Source organism: Convolutriloba macropyga, chromosome 12 (assembly GCF_964194025.1).
Source record: "Convolutriloba macropyga chromosome 12, txConMacr16.3, whole genome shotgun sequence".
NCBI classification, from domain to species: Eukaryota; Metazoa; Xenacoelomorpha; order Acoela; family Convolutidae; genus Convolutriloba; species Convolutriloba macropyga.
Window position 1 is genome coordinate 15,247,630 of NC_134479.1, and position 22,372 is coordinate 15,270,001.

Sequence of the window (22,372 nt, forward strand, 5' to 3'; positions counted from 1 at the left end):
TAAAGTCACAAATCTTACAAATATTCACCGCTAAATTCAGCGCTAATTTTACAAAAAATCACCGCTATCAAAAGATGCGGGCGCTTTGCGCTGAAAAAAGTTTTTTCACCGCTATTCACCGCTAATCTTACATTATTTTTTGACCGAACCTCGACCCGCCCGGGTGTTAATATCTCAATTTATAAGTTTCTTTTTTGCCAATTATTATTTTAGTTCATTGAAGAAAATATCAGGAACTGGAGCAGTCTCGCGAGAACTGTCATCTAGTCCCATTTATGTTTTTTCCGACAAATTATTCAAACTTTTAGAGATCTATTGTGTTGGGCCCACCCCTATTGGGTATTATACTCTTGCAATAATGACTTGGATGCTAAACTCAATTAATGGACTTATAATTTAATTTGGAAGCGTGTCAGTGATTGACCATGCCAGAGAAACTCAAAAAAGCTATAATGTTTCTCTTTTAATCTCTAGAACGCAATTGAGCCTATGTTCTGGTGGCAAGAGCCAATCCGTAGTTCGCAGTTCGTGACGTCACTGATGGGTAGCAAACAGGAAGATGGAAACAGTAGCACTAACAACTCTCAAATGCAACAGATACAGGTGCCAGACAGCAGCTGTGTTGCCTGCACAATGTTCTACAAGGCTCTCAGGTTAACCTCACAAGCAGATTCCAGATTTTTTATGTTTGTAAGAGCACCAAAACTCGTATGCTTTCACCTATTTGTTTCGTATGCAGCGAGCTGAACCTGCGATGAATTCTGATTAAAGAGCTAGTTAGCTGGTTAACTGCATTTTAGCACGCTCAGAGCTTTTTAAAGGCATTATGTATCTATTGTACCTCGCCCATGCACCAATTTTTTTAAATTTTTATCTGCCCACACAGCGCGATGGAGGGATGGGGGTAAACCGGAATAGAACCGGAAATATTCAGTTCATTGGACTTAATTTCCAAAATCATGTACCGAAATGCGCCTCATTAAAAAAAACTGGCGTTCTAGCAGTTAATTAAAGAAAACTTTACGGCTTTTAGGAAACCGGAAGAACCTACAACAGTCCAAAATAACCAAACGAGCCAACCAGCTGCCAGTTTAACCAGTCAAAACTCGTTACAAAATTCTCTGTCTCAACTTCTAGTTACACAAAACTGCCAACCTAACAACACATGTGCTTACAATGGAAATAGTGGAAACCTACATTCTGGCAACAGGAGTCCCAATTCCCTGTCACCTAGTCCATCTTTGCATTCTCTCGTCTTTACGAGAGGTTCTCCTTTAAGGAACAGCAAAAACACAGGTATAAGCGGTAGCCATATTTATTTTTTCTTGGGTCCAGGACTCTCAAAATTAAAATTATTTTGAAATAAATGCTTTTAATTGCGCTGCCTCTTCAGAACATTTAAGTTTCGTAATTTTTAAATGTCACACTTGAGAATGTCCTTTAAAAAGTTTTGGACAACCGTATGAGACGTGAACTTTTTTTATTGGTTGTTTAGATAGAAAAGTTTTGACCGCTAATTCCGGAGGTAAGTATTTGATCGGCAAAAACGCTCAAGTTTTTGAGGTTTTGTAGCACAGTTTAGTCAACTTTGTCCCATTTTATTAATAAGAGAACTTCGGACGACAAAAAACGCACCTGAAAATAATTATCACGGGCAAAATTGCCCGAACTGCGTATCTCTTGTTCGTTTTTCCAATGTTCATACAGTAAAAATGCAACAAAAATGCGAAAAATTGGTACTTTGGCAATAACAGGCAAAACTGAAGGGAAATGCGCAACCCGTGTTTGCAAAAGTGTCTAAAATTTAACCTCGAGTTTGAGATACAAGCCATGTATCCTAATTTTTGCCCGCTACACATCACGAATCTTCTCGATTTATGTATCTCTTTTCGCACGCAATGTAACTCTATTTTGCACCGAATGTATCTAAATTTCGCACTGAATGTATCAATAATCCGAAATTTAAGACTAATTCATTGCGCGTTTATTAATTGATAGGAGTTAAGTGATTAAAAGTGGTTTAAAAAAATAATAATATACCATATAGGGCTCAATTTTACCTCAACGTTTTTATTTGATGCTTTCAGTCGAGTTTTCAGAACATTTGACAAAATAATTAATTTCTGAAAAATACCCGTATCTTTTCAGGATGATGGAAAATGAAAATAGGATCAGCTGATAATCTTTATTGTCGCCAAAATATTTCTTCAAGCTTTTTCAGGCTTTTATTTGTATTCAAGCTTCATTATTTTGAGATAATTTAATTAAATTTTGACAATGAAGTTAATTTTTGAAAAAGACTCAATTTCAATTTTTTTTTTGTGTTCAATGGTTGATTTGGCTGTTTTGTCAAAAAACCTAGCATTTAAGTAAATTTTTTCATCCATAAAACGACGTTTTTTCCTGTAACAATTTCTGAACTGCTCATTGTTGTCCATAACAAAACAAAACTGGACAGAGAAAATTTCGGCAAAAAAACACATGTGAATTGATTACTTTCTTGTTCGTTTTTCCAATGTTAATAGAGTAAATGTGCAACAAAATTGACAGGAGTTAAGTGATTGAAAATTAATTTATAGGAGCTAAGTGACTAAAAGTGGTTTCAAAGGTTAATAATATACCATATAGGGCTCAATCTTACCTCAACGTTTTTATTTGATGTTTTCAGTCGAGTTTTCAGAACATTTGACAAATTAATTTCTTTCTGAAAAATACCCTTATCTTTTCAGAGTTATAGAAAATGAAAACAGGATCAGCTGATATTCTTTATTGTCGCCAAACTATTTCTTCAAGCTTTTTCAGCCTTTTATTTGTATTCAAGCATCACTATTTTGAGATAATTTAAGTAAAATTTGACATTTAAGTTAATTTTTGAAAAACCCCCAATTTCAATTTTTTTGTGTTCAATGGTTGATTTGGCTGTTTTGTCAAACAAAACCTGGCATTTAAGTAAATTTTTTTATCCATAAAACGAAGGTTTTTCCGGTAACAACTTCTGAACTGCTCAATGTTGTCCATAACAAAACAAAACTGGACAGAGAAGATTTCGGTAAAAAAACACATGTGAATTGATTACCATGTTTTACTTGCTTGATTTGTCTTATGAATGAATTGCATCTGAATTCAGCAAATGAATTGTTGAATTGAGTTCTTTTTGGAAATTTTTGCGCCTATTTACAGGTTCACAGGTGTCCGGCATTTTTATCCGAATTTCTACTTCTTTTTTGGATGTCCATTTTTTTTGAAGCAACATTTTTTGCGGTTTCTCACAGGTTTATAGGTGTCTATTAATTTTAAAGATTCCTTCCTGGTGATATATCTGCTGCAATGGTACTGGAAAGGAAACCAAAATTCTGAGCAAATGGATTTTTTTGTCGCGTCATTAATTTCATCATTAAATTGTTTCAAAGGTTTCAAATCACTTTTGCATGCTCAAATAATAAAGGTTTAAATCACCTTCGCATGCTCTAAAACTCGCTTTTAATTAGGCTTAAGTGCGAATTAGAGACAAATTTAATGCAAAAAATCGGTACCTAAAAAGAGCTGAAACGTGCTACAAGACCTGTCACCTATTTTACAAAATTTTTTAGCCCCATAAATTAAATTACTCGTATAGAGAGAAATAGATGAATATGAGCTGAAATGAAAACTAATGCTTAGTTCCAGGTTTTATATGATTTTCGAACTTTCAATCACCTCAATCTGATGGGACAGACTATACTTCATTTTATCAATTCAGTGCAGACCCAGGTTGAGCCCAAACCAAAAGTTGATATTTTAAGACCGTCCCAGACGAAACATGTCTATGTTCAGACCGTCAAGATTTTCGAGCGTATAAAAGAAAATATTCGTGCGTTCATCATGCGTTCAAAAGACCCTATGATCGTACCTTCTTGCGTTGAAAAATGCCTACTTAAAGAATTTTTTACGTACAAAAGACTCTGTGTCCAGAGTTTCGTGCGTTCAAATGAGGCTATGTCCAGATTGCGTGCATCAATTCTTGTTTCCAGACTACAAAATTTTGAACGAATTACTCCCGCTGTTGATTTTATTTCGGTCTGGACATAGCTAGGCATTGTCGGTCTGGAGCCTCAAACTGTGTTGTCTTAAAGCGGCTATTTGACGGGTATTGTTAATAGAAGTCATATAACCTTAAGGATCTGATCCCTCCTGGTATCATGCGCATAGCCTGTGGGAACGCTAAAATACGTCAATAGCTGAGATATTTACCGGCACGTTTCATAGAGTGAAGGCTCTTCCATCTCCGTTAGATTTGACCATTGAGTTACGCTGACACTGCATAACTTCTATGACCGATGATTTCAGCTCAGAACCATTGGCGCAAATCCATAGTGAACAATGGAGGCTACGTGTCTCTAACAGTTGAGGAGGATCTCTTCCCTCCGGAGTTAGACTGCACTCCAGAGAGACAGGCAGTGGCAGATCTGTTGCAGGTCAGTCTGGCTGAAGACGAGAGCAACTACTTGGAGATAAGGTCAGTTTTAGCTTTCTTTCAAACCTAATGGTCCTTAATTCAACGTTAATGTGGGCTTTTTCCCGGCGGTTGGGTGGTTCCGCGATGTGCTTATTTCCAATAAGAATCAGACTCTTTTTTTCTTGTGGGTTTATTTCCTTAACCCGGGGAACGATCATTAAACATAACGAGTTGCGTAAACCTAAGCGCATTTTGATGCCGTCCGAGGGGTCGTGGACAACGCTTACGAAAAAAATTCAAAAGAGTATTAATTAATTAACTTAATTTTTAGAAATCTGGTTAAATAACAGCTATAAATATCAAAGGCATTTACAAAAGCGTCACGCAAGAGGTATGCATCAGCTGCGTAACGATTCTTTTTTGCGCACAGTTTTGAAATCACGCAAGTAAACGTGGAAATCAAATCGGTAATTAATCAAATTTTTAGGGAGGAAATAGCGCTGGACAAGCAGTTTCACACGAAGTTATCCCTTTCCATGCTAATTGGGGAAAAGAAGAAAGAGAACATGGTCAACATGCACCTCAAGATTCAAAAAGAGCTCAATGAGTTGAAATTTACCCGAATCAATGCGAAAGATTCGGCTCTGAGTTCGGGCAAAGAGGACAAAACAGGTGGGAAGCCTCAAACTGGTCGAAAAATGAGCAACAGGGCGAACAGTTTAGACGAGTACAGTTTCATAGGTAAAGGATTTTTTTCTCTGTATCATACCTCAACTTTAAGGGTATTCTCCCTAGCTATAGGCTTAGATATTGTTTACGAGAAATTGTAATTTTCATTTGGGGGTTGCAAGTAATTGGTTATCAATGCATATACAAGGAAAATCATTCGCTAAGTTCTTGTTAAAATCTAATCAATATCGTTTACTATATATTATTGATCAGGATTACTGGAGCGAGATAATAGAGGGAAGCAAGGACTGATCGGAATTTAGTAGCCGAAATTGCAACAATTTCGGAATCTTGTCCAGAACATGAATTCAAAGCAAAACTATATAGATATCTGAACACGACGCTGACGTATCCTTGATCGTATTCTGTCTATCTAATTTGGTTCAAGCTTAACTTGTTGTTTTCCGCCCGCGTTTTAGTTTTAGGTTACAAACAAACATCCGCTTTTCATTATAGCTTTACAACCAAGTGATTATAAATCAATCAAAAATGGTGACATAGATGTTTCAAAACAAAACCAAAATCAGAAAAAGCGTTCTAAAGAATATGGAAATTACACTATAAAAACTTGATGACAGATTTAGACCCAAAAGGCAATGCTCATGGTATGTTGGCATTGATTTTTTAGGATCAGCGGATGCTCCTGCATTGCAATATCTGAAACACTTGGAGGATCAAAAAGACCTAAGTCTGTTAGATGCACACAAGTTCAACATGCTTCTTCAGTCATCTTTGAGGTACAACAGATTTTTCTAATTTAACACAATAATTTTAATGGTTATTGAGAGTGGCTAAACAAATTTTAAACTCCAAAATATTTATGAGTAGACTCCATATAGCAATTTTACACAGGCTGAGGACCCCTCCCGAAAAAAAACGCACTACACTCTTGAACTTTCTCATGCAAGATCACAAAAAATGTGTGCTGACACTCGAATTTTCGAGGAAAAGAGGCGAGAAAGTTCCATATTAGATGATTTTTCATACATAAAACTGTCTGGTTGGGCAACACATTTTTTATGTGATTCATATAATTTCTCATGTAAACTCACACGAAAAATTGTTTGTTTGCACATGTTATTTTTTATTACAATTCAAAGAATTTGAATTGTATTGGGGCGCTGTCTTTTTTTTAAGATCTGTTCACATTTTCATGATTTTTTAAGTCAAATTGGAGTAGTGATTTTGGTCACGCCGAAACAGGAAGTGGAGCGAAAAAGTGAGCGGTTTTGCGGCGTGATTTTTTGTTGCTCTAAATTTAAAGTGGAGTGAGAAAATGGTGTTTGAACAAAAATTCGCTTTCTCGCTACTGTTTTTTTGTTCACATGCGGCAATTTCACTTTGATTTTTGCTGTTTTTTTATTTTTTGGAGTGAATTTTTTCAAAATGGTTCTCCCAAATCATTCCTAGTCCGTTCTAGGTCTAGTTTTCTGCTTAGTCAATGAAAATTCTTTGGATTGTACGTCAGGACTTGTCGTGCTATGTTTTGTTCTTAGTATGAGGAATCATCTGAACACGTAAGATTTTTGTATTATTTCAGATGAACAATCACGCCAAATCTTCATGTGAAAAATTAGAAATACCATGTGCAAATAAACAAATTTTCGTTTGGCTTTCCATGAGAAAGTACATGAAATCCCAGGTAAATTGCACGAAAAATCGTGATACCCAAACCGAGAAATTGATGTAATTCTACATGAAAAAAAGTATATTGTAATTTTCTCGTCTGTCATTTTCTTCCCAAAAACTCGGGTGTCAACACATAATTTTTTGTGATCTCATAAGAGAATAAGATATAAGGGTGTGGTGTCCACGCACGATTTGTATTGCGACCTCACACACTAATAATCATGAAATTATTTCAAGCCAGAGAGATCGAGAAGTCAACCCAATAGTAATCCCAACTTGTGATGATGACTCACTGGCTACTAACTCGACAGATGGATCGCACAGATTAGATACAAACATCAACATGAGCAGTCAACCTAACACACCTTTTACTCCTGGCAGCTCCAGAAAAAGCAGTTGCAGCACCCATTTGTCAACAAGAAGGGCTCTGGAAGACTCACAAGAAAAGTAATTTTAAACCAACCTAAATTTAGTTAACATTATTGAAATAAGCTGAACCAAAGATAGCGCGCCTTTTTTTGGAGTGCAATATTTGACTATAGTGATGTTGGCAATAGAAAATCAACGCTCTTGAGCAAAAAAAAAGTTTTGTGGCCTGGTTGACACTTGACAATCATTCTGTGGTGATATGAGGGATACATGTCACCGAATAATTCTTTTCTCTGCCATTTGGTTATAGGAGTGTTTAATTTAGACTTGCCGAGTCCTGGCCAAAAATTTCAGAAGAATGACAGGTCTAAAATGTGTTATGATCACATCTCTGAGTCAAAGCTGATACCTATACTTGCAATGAAACTTGCCCAGTACTGATATTGACTTGCCGTTAAGAACGGCTCAGTCTCTTATAAGGCAATACAATCAATTTTCGTTGCCAAAAAAACGCAAAAGCTGCTTCGTATCATTTTTTGAAAACATAGATTCACTAAAAAACCATTTGTCATCTTGAATTGTTTTATATATTAGAACGACTACAGAAATATATGATTTCTTTGGCAACAAATTTTTGTCAGTACATCTAATAAATGACTTATTTTGCACACAACCCAGATTAAAACTTGAAAAGCAAACGTGGAATCTGATCAGATTGGTGCTGTTTATACAATTGCTTTTTCCTGTTATCAAAATTCTTAAGATAGTGCTCAATTTCAAAATTTTTGTGTTGATTTTTTTTGTTGAACAATGGATAAGAAACAAAGTAACCGTTCTCTCGAGCTCTCCCTTCTTTGCTATTTTACGCTAAATAGCTCACAAGTAAACGTTGTTAAGAGGAAGATAACTCGAAAACTTTTATGGTGCGAAAATTATTGGTTGACGCTGCTTGGTTTGGCCTAAAACTATTAAACTGCATTTTGCTTAGGATTGTCTTCTAAAAAGAAGTTTCTCATTTTTTTGAATCCAACCGGTGAGCATCATATCACAATGTAAGGAATTGGAATTAACTTTAATCCAAAAGATCTTGCCCAATCTTTCAAAGTTTTCAAACACGCCAAAAGCAGCTTAAGAGTCTAAATTTTACTTGGGCAACATACCAAGGGCAAACAACAGCGCAAACAACAGATCTCCCAGTTCCCAGAGACTTTGGTTAGGTGGTTCGTCTTCTTTTGAACACTATAATACAAGTGCTGGTGGTAAAAACAATTTAATTGAAATTCAAAATCGCTAAATAACAGGCATCAGTAAAAAAATTATAGCCCCAAAATTAAATAACTGTTAAAGTAACTTGGTCTAGCACAAGTTTGGAACACAGATAATAACTGACTGATGAACCACAGTCCAACAACGACAATAACTCAGAGTTTTTTGCTGGATCAATCAGGTTAACTCTGCCAAATTGAACTTCATAGCTTCAAGCTCAATGGCTTCTGAAAATAGCATATCGACGTTTAAAACAATTACCATAGCTTCTCGTACTTCAATAACCGAAAACTAAGCCCACCAACCAGTTAGTAACTCGCTTACGGTTAGAAATTTCTGCAGTGCGCGAAAAATTAAAACCACTTTTATAGTGAGCCAAGCAAATAAATTGTTTGCGCAAAAGAAAAACGTGAAAGTAACGAATTAATCAGGGTTCTCTAATCCTATGGGTTGATTGGTGAAACGCTAAGATTACACGTAACGCTGAACCGCTACGTACTGAATGCCATCACCAGTTTTCGTAAATGTCATGATAGCCGTAAACTCGATATATATCTAGTTCTATGCCGTTTATGCGTTTCCGGGACATTTGATTACATAGGGCGGTTTCGATGTACGGGTCGTTTCTTGGCTAATCATGCATGCGGCAAGGGATTTCATACACAATAAAACGAATGGCGTTAATAAGAACTCAAAGTTAGAGATTTTGGCTTTTATCCCTGTTTTAGCCTCATAAGTGTTAATAGCTACCCATCCGTTAAAGTTGTCATAGGTGCCATCTACGGGTATGGCTCATGTTTTCTTGATACACTCATTAGTGAGCCCAGTCAAGTGGATAGCTCTATTTCGGGTCAACAGTCTTTTATGTTTCTAGAGCTTTTATAATATGCTCACATCTAATATGTTGTCACCAATTTGATTGACTATTTCTCAGTTAGTCTCAAAATTATATAATGCATAAACTATCAATCGATGTGGTTCCAGATTGTAAGTTACGTCTTAACAAACTGGATTAATTTTTCTTCTCGGAATACATGTTTCACCTCCTCGCTTTAGTCCGCAATTACAAATCAGCCCTAATTATGACAAAACTCAGCAAAGAGTTGTTGTGACAGCTAAAAGCAAAAATGATGAAATTACAGAAAATTGTTTCCCACTCTCGGCTCCGCTAATTGCTAAGCATTCACCAAGTCAGTGCTCAAGGAAAATTTGTGCTCGTCAAAGCAAGTAAAAATATTGAACTGTGATATTTGCTTTTTTCCATTAAACCGGCAAATTATTTTTTTTTGCAAAATTAAGGAAGTAATAATAAAAATAATATTGTTTTCAGTACCAAATATTCAACCTGCGAATAATTAAACCAAATTAGAGTATAAAGCGTCGTACTGAACGAATGCTAAGAGGCAATCTGCCTGTTTCAGCGCCGTTATAGAGCTATTCAAAATTAAATTATATGTTTGAAATTCATTTAGTTACTTATACTGAGACCACTCAATAGGAACAAGGAAAAAAGGGGATTTGATAAACCAATTTTACAAACCAACTGTCTAATTTTGTTTAACATAAAAAATTTTTTTTATTTTCTTCTTTTTAAAAGAAAACACGTTCTTTTTATCGAGCGTACTACCAATACAAGTTTCCAAAAAAAATCGGAATCAATTATGTAATGCTCCAGAAAGGAGTGTAGTAGTCTTTTAAAATTCTTTTCTTTGCAGATTCTCAAACTTTTTATTATATCAAAGTCAAGAGTGGATAGGCTATTGTAGAGTATTCTCAATCGGCCTGAGATTAATTTTCGTTCCTTGCGTGTTAATTTTTCTATGATAGGTACTGTTTTGATTCTCCGTTCAGTGTTGAATGATTTGTCGATTTTTTTTTTCAGTTATAAACGAGTTAATAGGTTCACTAGGATGCTCTCTTCTGATAACTTTTGATAAAAGTTTCAGAAGTTCGTACACGTGTAGCACAAATATTGATGGAATTTTGTTTTTTGGTCTACAACTACGAACTTCTTTAATTTTTGGGAACCCAGAAACTATTCTGATTAGGAAGTTTTGTTGATGATGTATTTTTTTATGAACACTTTTATTTGCCGTGCCATATGTTAGAACTCTGGATTGATACTGTGGTTGAACGTATTGTTAATATATTTTCAGAAGTAATTTTCTTCGCAGATATTTCTTTGTTTGAAATAAAATCGAGATGTATTGGTTAAATTCATTTGAACATAGTCTATGTGCTCTTCAAATGTGAGTTTTTTGTAAATTTTAACACCTAAGTATTCAACAAATTTGCTCTCCTGTACTTCTTCCCCTTTCCAAATAAGTTTTTTGTCTGACAAATTGTTGGGTCCTAGCAGAAGTAGTTGCGTTTTATTTAAAAAATTGGTGTCAGATGTTACTCTCTAGCCAGCTGGAAATCAATTTCATATCAGTTTTATGTTCAGTTTGCTCATATTTGCCGAATATGTTTGTGTAATCTGCGTATAAAAGAATATTGTTCTGCTTTTGTATGTCTACGATATCGTGTATGTATATTAGATACAGAATTAGCCCCAAAACTGAACCGTGAGGGACTCCGCACTCATTTTTTTAGTTGAGGACGATTCTCTTTTATATCGAGGAAATTTGTTGCAATCTTTGAGACAAGACTTGAGTAACTCTTCTATTTTGCCTCTCAGACCATATCCGCAACATTTGTCTAGCAATATGCTGTGGTCAACAGTATCAAATGCTTTTGAGAGGTCAAGCAAGGTACAATGAGTCAGAACATTTTTCTTCCTCAATCTTTGATTATTTTCCAGCAGTTCTGTTGGGGCATCAACCGTTGATCTCTTACTCAGGAAAACAAATTGTTTTCTGGAGAGAATTTTGTTTTTCAGCAGAAATACACCAGTCTTCATTTAATAATTTGTTTTTAAACGTGGTACTAAAGAACTGGTCTGTAATTTTTAGGATCATTTGTATCTCTATCCTTCAAAATTGGCACCATTTTTGAAAATTTTAAGCTTTCGGGATAATGTGATACATCTATGATTTTTTAAAAAATATCTGTGAGGTATCCACTAATGACTGGATTAATTGTTCTTAGAAGATGGTTCGTTAAACCCATATAATCAGAACTATTTTTCCCAACAAATTGCTTTTTCGAACTTCACTTCGTCGTTTTGGACCGGCTTCAAAACAAAAGAATCAACAACGGGATTAGTCATATTCCTGTTATATGGTTTCCCAATTTTCTTTGCAAGTGAGGGTCTAATATTTACAAAGAAATTATTGAGTGTTGCGGAGTCAATTGTGTTTGTGATTTCTATTTTTCTTTTTGTATTCGGATGGCAAATTTGATTCAGATACCTATAAAAACTCTTGCCCTTTGAATAATTTTGTTTATCAAAAATTTTTTTGTAGTAGTTCTTTTAGGCGTTTTTTACTGGTGTTTTTGTTTTGTTGTTCTCTAAGTTGTTTTGTTTTTTAACTTCTTGTGATTTGGACTTTAAAAAATTATTCCAAAAACGTTGTTTCTTGGAACAAACATTTTAAACTTTGTTGGTAATCCAGTTTCGTCTTTTTTGTTTTTGTTGATTTTTTGGAGTTATAAGATCCAGAGTTTTATTTATAATTTTCTCGAGATTGCGAATTCTTTCATCCGCTGTGCATAACTGAAAAAATATCATCTTTTTACTTAAGTTCTATTGACAGTTCAACATTTAACTCCAGAACGTTAGTAAACCTGTTGAGAGCATTCCAGTTTCTCTGTTTTTCTTGTTCATCTTCTCCTTTGGTGTTGGTTTGATTTTGGTTCAGGTCACTTACTTTCAAATAGACTCCATAATGGTCTGACACCTTTGTTTTTAGAACCTCTGTTTTAATTTCAAAATTTGAGAAGATAACATCTAGAGTTGAGTTGCTTCTGATCGTTTCTCTTGTGTGCTCGTTTTTCTTTGATTTTAGGTATAGATAATTATAGTTTTTTTGTCAGATAAAAAATAAAAATTACTTCTTACGTCCAAATGACTACGTGTTATGATTTCCTCACTGCTGAACATTGATTGCCGCCCTTTGTATTAAACCTATGATGTTTTTGCCATAAATTTTCCTTTTCTTATGTGTTATCTCTCTCCAAAACGTGTTTTTCCGATTCTTGAAGTCTGTTAAAATGGGACTACAAAACTTTTTGCTTAACATGCTGATAAACTTTAGTTTATTTAAGAAAAGCAAAAGCTCTCATTTTGAGGTCTAATTGTTAAAAAGTACTATACATGTTACTGTAGATAAACCTACCAGCTGCCTCTGGTTTATATTGCTATGTTTGTATATTAGGCTCTTTGCCAGTTCCAACAAAGTGATGCAAGCGAAACGAGAGGCCGAAGAGAGAACGAGACTGATAATAGAAAAATTGGAGCGGAAGATTGAAGACTTACAGAGTAACGAACAGAGAAGACTCAATTTGGCACCAGCTATCGCTACTAGTTACTTAAACAGTTCTGGGCCACATACTAACAGGTTGGGTATCAGGGTTTTCAGAAAACAACCCTAATGATCAAAAACTTGGAATCAACCTAGAATTGCGGGCCAAACCTCCAGATAATACGCACTACTTGCAAAATTTTGAATGATCTTTTGAAAAATGTCGCACGAATTGAATCCACTCACTAGAATAATTATATATTCAATTGTAGCATTGCTCATTTCTATGGCTTCAGATAAAAAAGAACACTTGAATTTGCAAGACAGATGAAAACTATTTTGTTGTAAGCAGTTATTGGTTATATTAATGGCGACTATTTTAGACCGAAAAACATGTGGCAACTAAAATTTCTCAGCAACGTTTTTCATCAGACGGCGTTTTATGATCCAACAACTGCAAAAAATGTCTTCATAAATACTATTCAAAATAGTATACATTCACATTTGTTTTTACAAATAAATTTAGAAACCATATATTTTAGGTTGTGGACAAATCGGAAAAGTACTAAACTTAGACATGCAGACTTCAATGGTGCAACATCTGGTCATTACAGTGGCGGTTTATCAAATTCCAGGTGACTAACCGAAAAAAAAAATGATGTGATGCGCATATATTAAAAACTATTTGCGGGTTTTGTGCATTGCTGCCCGGGTTGCTCATCATACAAAATTCCCAGTAGTCATACTAGGTCATATATGATTCCTAGTATTCATGCAAGGTCATATATGATTTGTATGATTTCTTAGTAGTCATACAAGGATCATATATGATTTCCTAGAAATCATACAGGGATCATACAAAAAAATTCAAAGCCTAAAAACTGTATATTTTTCATTTTCTTTTGATGTTGAAAAATTTCTTGGAAATCATACAAGGTCATATATGACAAATAAAACATTGAGTGGTTCCACGTTAACTTTCCACGTTAAATATATCCAAAAAACGAATTTGAGGTTATCTGCGAAAATTTTTTTCAAATATTCTTTTGAATAAATGATCATTTATACGTATAAGCTGGCTTCAGAGAATATCATAACTTTATTTATCCATTTGGACTTACTCTTTAATTGAGCGCCCAACTTTGCAAATGATATTGTACGTTTGGGTCTTTTGGCGGATCACAAATTGATGCCGGGGAATCACATAAGTGAGTCGTTGCCGAATGAAATTTTTAAGACATAAATGGTTAAAAATTTATGAAAAATAGATGTATGATTCTTAGTATTCATACAAGGTTCATATATGATCTCCTAGTAGTCATATATGATTTCTTAGTAGTCGTTCAATGATCGTACTAGGAAATACGCTATGATTTGTATGATATCATATATGATCCTTGTATGACTACTAAGAAGTGGTGACCCGGGTGACCCATATGCTGAAACCGAGTATGAATTCCGAAGTTTGGTGATCAAAAAATTGATTTACTTTTGCTGCAAACGGTACACTTGAAAACTGTGAGGATTTGGGGGCTTTTCCTATACTAAAATGATAATACTTCGCTATATATCTTCATTTTGCGTAGCTGTTGTCCACAATCAAAAAACGATAGGTTAACTGTGGACAACAATGCCAAGAAAGTATGAAAAACTATCGCCCAAGATTTTGACTTCTTAATTTATCACAAACCTCTTAATTTGAACCTGAAGTTTCTTTGATAACTTTTATTTAATAACTACTTGAGACCAGAATCGGATACTTAATTTTTCTTGCAACGGGATTTACTAAAAAAAATCAACAATTACGTTTTCTGTAATTTCGTTCTTACTGGAACATCATTAACTATTGCGGAAAAGATACGTTAGTTATTAATTTATTTATATATTACTAATATATTATATAAAAATATACGTTAAAATACAAAATTGATGGCATGGACAGCTGAAAGTTTGAACGTGGGTAGTACCATCTATAAATTCGCGTCTGATCAAATGCTGTTCGCGCTTGATCAAAACAGGTACCGTGGACAAAAGCCAGAGATTTTCCGAATTACTTCGGCCTACTCTCAATGTGCCAAAGTATTCAACACACGCTTACATGTTCACTTTTAAAATATTGTCATAAACAAAAGTGACTAAGTCTTGTAAGTCTACCGGATCAAATATACCATTGTAGAGTTTCCACTATTCCCTGCCAATCGCCTTGTATTTCCTCTTTATTTAGTGTTTTGCTCATTTTGCAAGTTTTCCTCATTTTGCTTAATAAAAAGTTTTGCAAACTATGAATTTTGGCATTCGCTTTAAGTTGAGGCGGCCACTTCATGGAAATTTTTAGAACATTTTCATTAAAGCTCAGATTTTTTCAGAACAACGTTATTCGTCTGATTTTTGCATTTCTGCTATGTTAAAAACCTTTGAAACCAACTAATCTCATGAAGACTAGCAGCGTAATGAGAAGTTGAACCAAGATTTTAACCAAGCAGTTTTGAATTCTCAATCTAAAAATCTGAATGAAGAAAAAGCAATGAACGGCAGTTTTGAAACCTTTTTTAAAAAAAAAACGAGTGCTGCTGTGTTTTATATTGCAATTTTTAGTGAACTAACAAAAAAATGACTGGATTGAAGATAATTGAAATATTTGTTTGCAACATTTAACATGCTTGCATTAAAACCAAACTCTCCAGAATTGAGACATGTAAGACATCACCTTTGCTTAAGGCCATAGTAAAAGCCATATGCAGAACTGAAACAAAAATTGGCAAAATGAAATCAAAATTAAATTTGTTATTGAGAATCTAGAAAAGTAATGTAATTAATCAAGTTAGTCTTTGTTTATGATTTTTTTCAATTTGTTGCTATTGATAAGCTATGAACAAAGAAAACAATTGCTTAAGGTTCTTGAAACATCCAATGAGAAAGATTTGTCTAAATAACGAAAAAAGTTGCACATGTATGATGAATATCAATTTGATGAAGTGAATTATAAAATGAATTGCCGATATTCATTTTACTCTTTTGACAAAAAAGTAAACTATTTCTAAATGAAGTAAAAGGTTACAAGATGCAGCTTTTTCTTGTTTTGCTTTGCTTACGAGATTTTCCACTTCTACTTCCGCAACCTGCGTTTCTGTGTCATCGCAGGATCAGAAAATTAAAAAGATTGAAAAAATATGGACAATGCCATTTAAAGATAAATCTTTGTCTCACGTTAATGATCTAGATATAAATCAAATTTAAATTTAAATCAACTTGAGTTTTTTGTGCACTACTTTTGTAGTGCGACTGTCTGAGAGCTCATAAACTCCATTTAAAAGTATTTCATTATTTTAAAAATTGTTCAGCAACCTAAAACTTACATATATCGATCTATATATGTATATTGATATATGTATATTGAAGAAACAGATATTGTATATATAGATATAAGTATTCAATAAATTGTACATCAAATTATAAACTTGTTGATCCAAATCGAAAAAAAATTCAAGCGATCTAAATTATCTGTTTTTCCGACTGAATTTTTCAGTAGAGATTTCTTTTTGAAACTTTGTTCAATTGGTATTTGACGGCAACTCTCGAAACTATTATTATATTTTAATAAAAAAATTATGTATTTTGTATTTAGCGTCAAAATTTCTGACATTGGTAACTGAAACAATCATTTCATTTTTTGTTTTCATCATCGTGTAAAAACGCTTCAGATTCACTGTTTAAACCCGATTACTTTTGATTTTGAGAAACGAAATAAAGCTAAGGATTCTCCTGTGCTTAAAGCTTTTAAAATACTTCTGCAGCTATTTTTGATTATCTCAGGTTTCTTTAATTGCCAAAGTAACCCAAATCTAGAGCTCTACTTATGAAAAACTCATGAAATTTTTAGCGATGAGGGTTGTTACGGACTAATGTTTCTGGTCAATTTTCCCGCCTACAGTAGAGGAAAAATGCATCATGGTTCGAGCAAAGGTTTTTTTCAGGATTTTGAGTCGAGTTTGGTCTTTTTATATGTCAAGAAAAAATATTTCATTAGACCTGTTTTTAAGTCAACTGATTGATCGTGAATGGTCTTTTCTTTCGGTTGAGAAAATATCTTTTCATAGGACTGCTGTTTTTCAAATTCGGACGAAAACAGTTTGTTTTGTTACAATCAGTACATACTGAAGCAGCAACGGAGCAAGGCCAAACAGCATTGCACCAGAGCCGTGATTAGTTGGAAATATGTCCAAATACTTAATTCGTTTTCGGATTCCTAAGATGATTAAGTTACCGTAGCTGGGTTATATTGTCACAATACTCGACTGAAATAAAATAGATAGATTGATTAGAATTGTCTTCTTCCCAATAGCCAACATGAAATTATGGCGTTTTTCAGTTGTTTTCCCTTTCTTTCCTGGCTTAAATTCATGTTTGAATGCCAAAGTTGAAGTTAAGCGATATTATATGTTTTCATACCATGATTCAGGGTACTTAACCATGATTCCGGGTTCTAAACCTGTGAAGAAAATAATTTGTTTTAAAAACTTTTCATTTCAATTTGAAGTGTGAAAAAATTTGTGCCCTTAAAAATTATTCAGCGTCTTATCAGACCTCGAAGAGAATGTCATCCACACTAAGATGCGATCATGCCTTCTCTAGACCATTTAAACTGGTCGCTTTGAAAGCCGTTATGCAACCAAAGTTGCTCTGGTCCATAAATTAAGAAAAATTAAGTCTGCTTTTTTTTTGATCGAAGTGCTGTTTAAAGGTGCAACTCGAACAGTATCGCCGTGCTGCCTACTCACACGTGGACCCCAAATGTACTGGAAGTGTCAGCTGCCACTGGACTAGGGGGAGGGGGAGGGTCAGGGTCACTTGGAGGGGGAGGTGTTCTAGGGTCATCGGTTGCAGGAGGGGTCAGCCACTCCTGCAGCAACATCAGCGAATCATACAAGTAAGAGTTAACGCAATTTTCTAACCCGTGCAATCAAATTTCTAGTGTTGAAAATGTGGAAACTCAAAATGGAGGAGGGGAGCATTTGTAAATTTGGAGGGGAAGGACTTATGGTCCAGATGTTCCATAATAAAAACATGAGCACGCTATGACACTGTTCTCAGGTTTTGTGTTGTTTCATGAACAGACGACTGAGGTGATTATCTAGCAATAGTCTAGCAAGGAAACAGTAGTAGTATATAATACCTACGTAAAGAAAGGGGGGTTATCATTCGACTCTTAACCATAGGATAATAGGTAGTGGCGGTTAAGTGGGAATAGGCTAGGCGGGATAAAATCTTTCCGCCTGCTGTTTATTGCCGTTTGGATTGTTCTATTCCGCCATTCTTGCTGGTTCTTTCTGGTCGTTTGAATTTAACGCTAAATGTAAAAAGTAGTCTCATTACCCTAATAGAGGGGAGGGGCTTATTATGTGATATTTAGACGTGCGATTAAGTGGTTTTGGTCAGTTGTTAGCAAAAATTGATCATTATTGGGAGAATGTGTGCATAGATCAAATGGCAACTATAGCAACGCTTGAGTTGAAAAGTATTCACGAAACTTACAAGGATATCGAAAAAGAATATTCACAATACGGTAAACGATTTTTATACTTTTTAGCCACTTGTTTGCATTTGGATCCGGATCTTGATTTGGATATTGCGTTGAAGTTGCGGCCGTACGGAGGTTTGATTGGTATTGATAATTCTTCGTTAGACAAATATTTCAAAAATTTAAAAATTTTGAGATTACATGCCATACTCCACGACGCTTCCGGTTTTGTTTATGAATATAGTGAAAAGGGTCCAGGCTATTCTTACGTATTACCTTGTTCAGTGACAAATGAGTACCTTGGTCATGTGACTGGAATTGCTTTTTGTTTATACGTAAAATCTTTCAAAAATAATTTATTCAATTTGCTGGAATGTTGAAAACCGGAGCGGTTGTTCTTGATTTTGAAGGCTCTCGAAGTAAAAAATCTGGATTTATAATAAAAGAACTTGCGGTATCTACCGAAAATTACAACGATATAATTTCGTTTTTACCTCCAAAATCATTTAACATACTTTGTTCGAGTGAGCAAAGATCTTTCCTGTGGGTATCTAAATTCCTTCATGGTCTCTCGTGGGAGACAGGAGAGTACCCTTATCATTATTTGCAACAGATTTTTCAAAGTATAGTTCTTCGATTTCCCTTTTCTGATTTTTACGCAAAAGGATTAGAAAAAACGGAAACTTTACGACAGCTGTTACAGAGGAACGTTATCAACTTGGAGACTTTGTTCTGCCCAAAAATTGAACACTTGAAGTTGTATCGGGAGACACCGGTTTGTAAATTACATGCATTGAGTTTCCCAAAACGATAGAGAACCAAGCATTGTAACAATAAGAAGGCAAAACTCTTTTAGCAGTGGCTGACGAATGAATCGTCGGTTAGAGAAACCAGCTCCGTCTCTACTACAAGTGAATTTGTCTCCAAATTTGACAGTTTACAGTTGGATAACGCCTGAAAATCAGTTAACGGTTACTCTTATCAAGGAAGAAAAAATTGACACAAGAGGCCAAACAGTTTTGAGAAAACAGCAGATTGTGTGTGTTGGTGCTGAAATAGAAGCTTTCAAGAAGTATCTTTCTCTACTGGAGTACTTTCAATTGTACCATGTCTTTACAAGAGAAAATGAAAAGGTTGAAACTAACCCCTTTACCTACGCCCAAGCGTGCAGTACCAGTTCTGATGTCTCTGGACGATGAGACTCTTCCCGATGACATCAATTGATTAAAGAGAACAATGTAGAGTCAATTGTTTTTAGAGATAAACAAGATTCGATGAATGCAAACTATACAATCACTTACAAACAAGGAGACGAAGACTCTGGATATGTTTCTTATGAATTTTTTATAGCTAAATAATTATGTAAAAATTCCTGGAAAGCAATTCATTTTTTTGAACAATTTTATTTCACAATGAGTCAAACCGAAGATCAATTAGATTCGGGTGGAGGCATAACTGACTTGGTTTTTGACGCCGAGCACCGAGAAAGACAATCTTGGAGGTTTTGCAATTCGAGATTGCCTCGATCAGAGGTTGTATACTTTACACAAATCATTATAATAATTTTTCTTATAACTGTATCTCTCACCAAGTTGGTTTTTTTCAGTCTTGACTGTGAAGAATCCACATTTTGGTTTTCACTTCTTTCTTGTACCGTTGGATACGCTCTTCCAAATCCAAAGTTATGAATAAAGTTATTTCTAACAATGACCGGTTGTTCATGGCTGTTTGCGGGCCGTCTTGCTGCGGGAAAACTGAGCTCATTTTCAAAATGTTATTAGTTGGCACATTTTTCCCAGAGTTTCAAACAATTTATTATTTTTATCAGCATGATCAGCCAAAATTCCAATCGTTAGAGAAGAAACTGAACATACATTTTAAAAAATTCTCCAATTTTGAGCTCATTTCAGAGTTAGAGAACTGCCTTCTTGTGTTCGATGATTCATGTGAAGAAATTTTTAATGACAAAGAATTTTCCAAATTAGCAACCGCAGGGCGACATAGAAACATCAGCGTAATTCATGTTAAACACAATTTGTTCCAGCAAAGCAGATGGTCCAGAACAATTGATCTAAACACAACACATATCATATTGTTCAAATCACCCCGTGACACACAACAGATTAGTTTTATTGGTCGACAGTTGAATAATGCACAATTTTTAAAAGAAAGCTATGAGCTCGCAACCAAAGAACCGTTTGGTCATTTATTAATTGATTTGGATCCAAAAACATCAGACGTCTTGAGCTACTGTTCAAATATTGTTCCTCCAGGACCATCAATTTTTTATCTGCCATCAGCTAAAGCCGTTATCACAAATTTGAGCGATGAGAGAGAAAGAAGTTTGTATGCTGGGGCGGCTGCTAGACATATCGGATACAAAACTAAAAGAGAAGATCGAGAGAGCTCCAAATAAATTCATTAAATTCCTTTGCGAATGTTTGCTCAACATTGTCAATGGTAATGTTCCAATAAGAAAAAGTGTTGTAGAAGGTTATGAAAAATCATTCAGAAAGCTATTGTCTAGACAAACAAGTTTGAAAGAAACGAGGCAACTTTTTGCTAGAGAAAAGGATTTGGTCAAAATTGTTGGTTTCGCTTGTTATCGATATTTGACAAAATCATAATGCGCACCGAAGATTTCATTTTAATTCCAAAACGAATGTTTGCTTCACATCAACCGGTAAAAAAAAGAAGTTTTCGACAATCCCCTTTATAAACAGAAAGCTGCACAGCTGTCTCTTTTGCAAAGAAACCAGTCCAACTCAATGGAAAAACCAGAGAAATCATTTGAACCAGTTGAGACTGCAAACTAACTGATGATTGAAACAGCAGAAGAGGAGAAAACAGAACCCATGAGCGAAGACAGCGAGATTGAACCGGTAGTGAAAAAACAAAGAAAAAGCGACGATTTCACCTCTATAATGATAGAGCTAGAAGTTATGAATAAAAACCAAATCAACAGATCAAAAATCATACTTGACTTGATTAACCAATCTGAAACAGTCACCATAGAGTCGAACGACGTTCTTCACGTTAATAAAGAAACACTGGGCATCAAAGCTTCAACATTTCTGTACAATCTACAGCAACCAACTAAAAAAATTGACATTGAAAAATACTCAAAAATTTTTTTTGCTCTTAATATCTCACCTCATCTTGTTGCAAATACACATGCCAAGCAAATCTTGGAAGCCTCGTCTGAAAGTGAACAAGAATTTTTCCCAAGTAGAGAACAACCCAGTCAACAAGAGTTCTCCTCTACTGGAGAACGACTCAGTGGCTCAAAACCAACCCGAAAAAATATAAAGAAGAAACGGACCAAACGCCAGACAAAGAAGAGACCAGTCAGAAGATGTGGTCTTTCTTTTCCTGAAGTAAAAAAATTGGATCAGTTGTATTTAAAAGGACCAGCTTCGTATGAAAGCATAAAACGACTACAGACTCAAAGCAAGCTCCCTATAGGCAAAGTCTTGTCCTATTTGGAGACAAAGCCGTCTTTCACAAAGTACCGTTCAATTCGATTAAAATTTCCTAGGCTTAAAGTTTTTGTAAAAGACATTAACGAAATTTGGTCTCTAGATTTGGCACACGTTGATAAATTAGCAAAGTATAACAGCAACATCAAGTATCTCCTAGTAGCGGTTGATTGTTTGTCAAGATATTTACGAGTGGAACCATTAAAAACAAAGTACGCAACAGAAGCAGCTGAAGCATTCAAAAAGATGATCAAAAACAAACAGCCCGAAAAAGTATGGGTTGACGATGGCACAGAATTTCTGGGAGAATTCAAACAATTGTGCAACAAACGCGGAATTCAGTTATATAGTACTTTCAGTGAAAAAAAGTCAGCTTTTGCAGAGAGGAACATTAGATCTCTCAAAAAGATAATTCATCGGTATCTCGAAGAAAAGTGGACCTATAGCTACATTGACCAATTAGACCAATTTGTGAAAACAATCAATTCAAGAGTCAATCGAGTAACTAAAATTGCTCCCAACAAAGTTACAAAAAAAGATG

The 22,372-nt window shown here is 34.9% G+C and overlaps 1 protein-coding gene across 1 annotated transcript in view; it reads left to right on the forward strand.

Annotated features, from left to right (window-relative positions):
* Positions 1-22,372, forward strand: part of LOC142350326 (uncharacterized) — a 46,149-nt gene that overhangs the window by 11,033 nt on the left and 12,744 nt on the right. The window contains exons 2-10 of the mRNA XM_075402155.1: positions 475-653; positions 1,034-1,296; positions 4,327-4,495; positions 4,923-5,176; positions 5,793-5,901; positions 7,031-7,240; positions 12,748-12,930; positions 13,377-13,469; positions 17,576-17,761. Of these exons, the coding sequence (XP_075258270.1) occupies positions 490-653; positions 1,034-1,296; positions 4,327-4,495; positions 4,923-5,176; positions 5,793-5,901; positions 7,031-7,240; positions 12,748-12,930; positions 13,377-13,469; positions 17,576-17,761 (1,631 nt within the window). The 5' untranslated portion in view covers positions 475-489. The remainder of the gene's footprint in view (positions 1-474; positions 654-1,033; positions 1,297-4,326; positions 4,496-4,922; positions 5,177-5,792; positions 5,902-7,030; positions 7,241-12,747; positions 12,931-13,376; positions 13,470-17,575; positions 17,762-22,372) is intronic.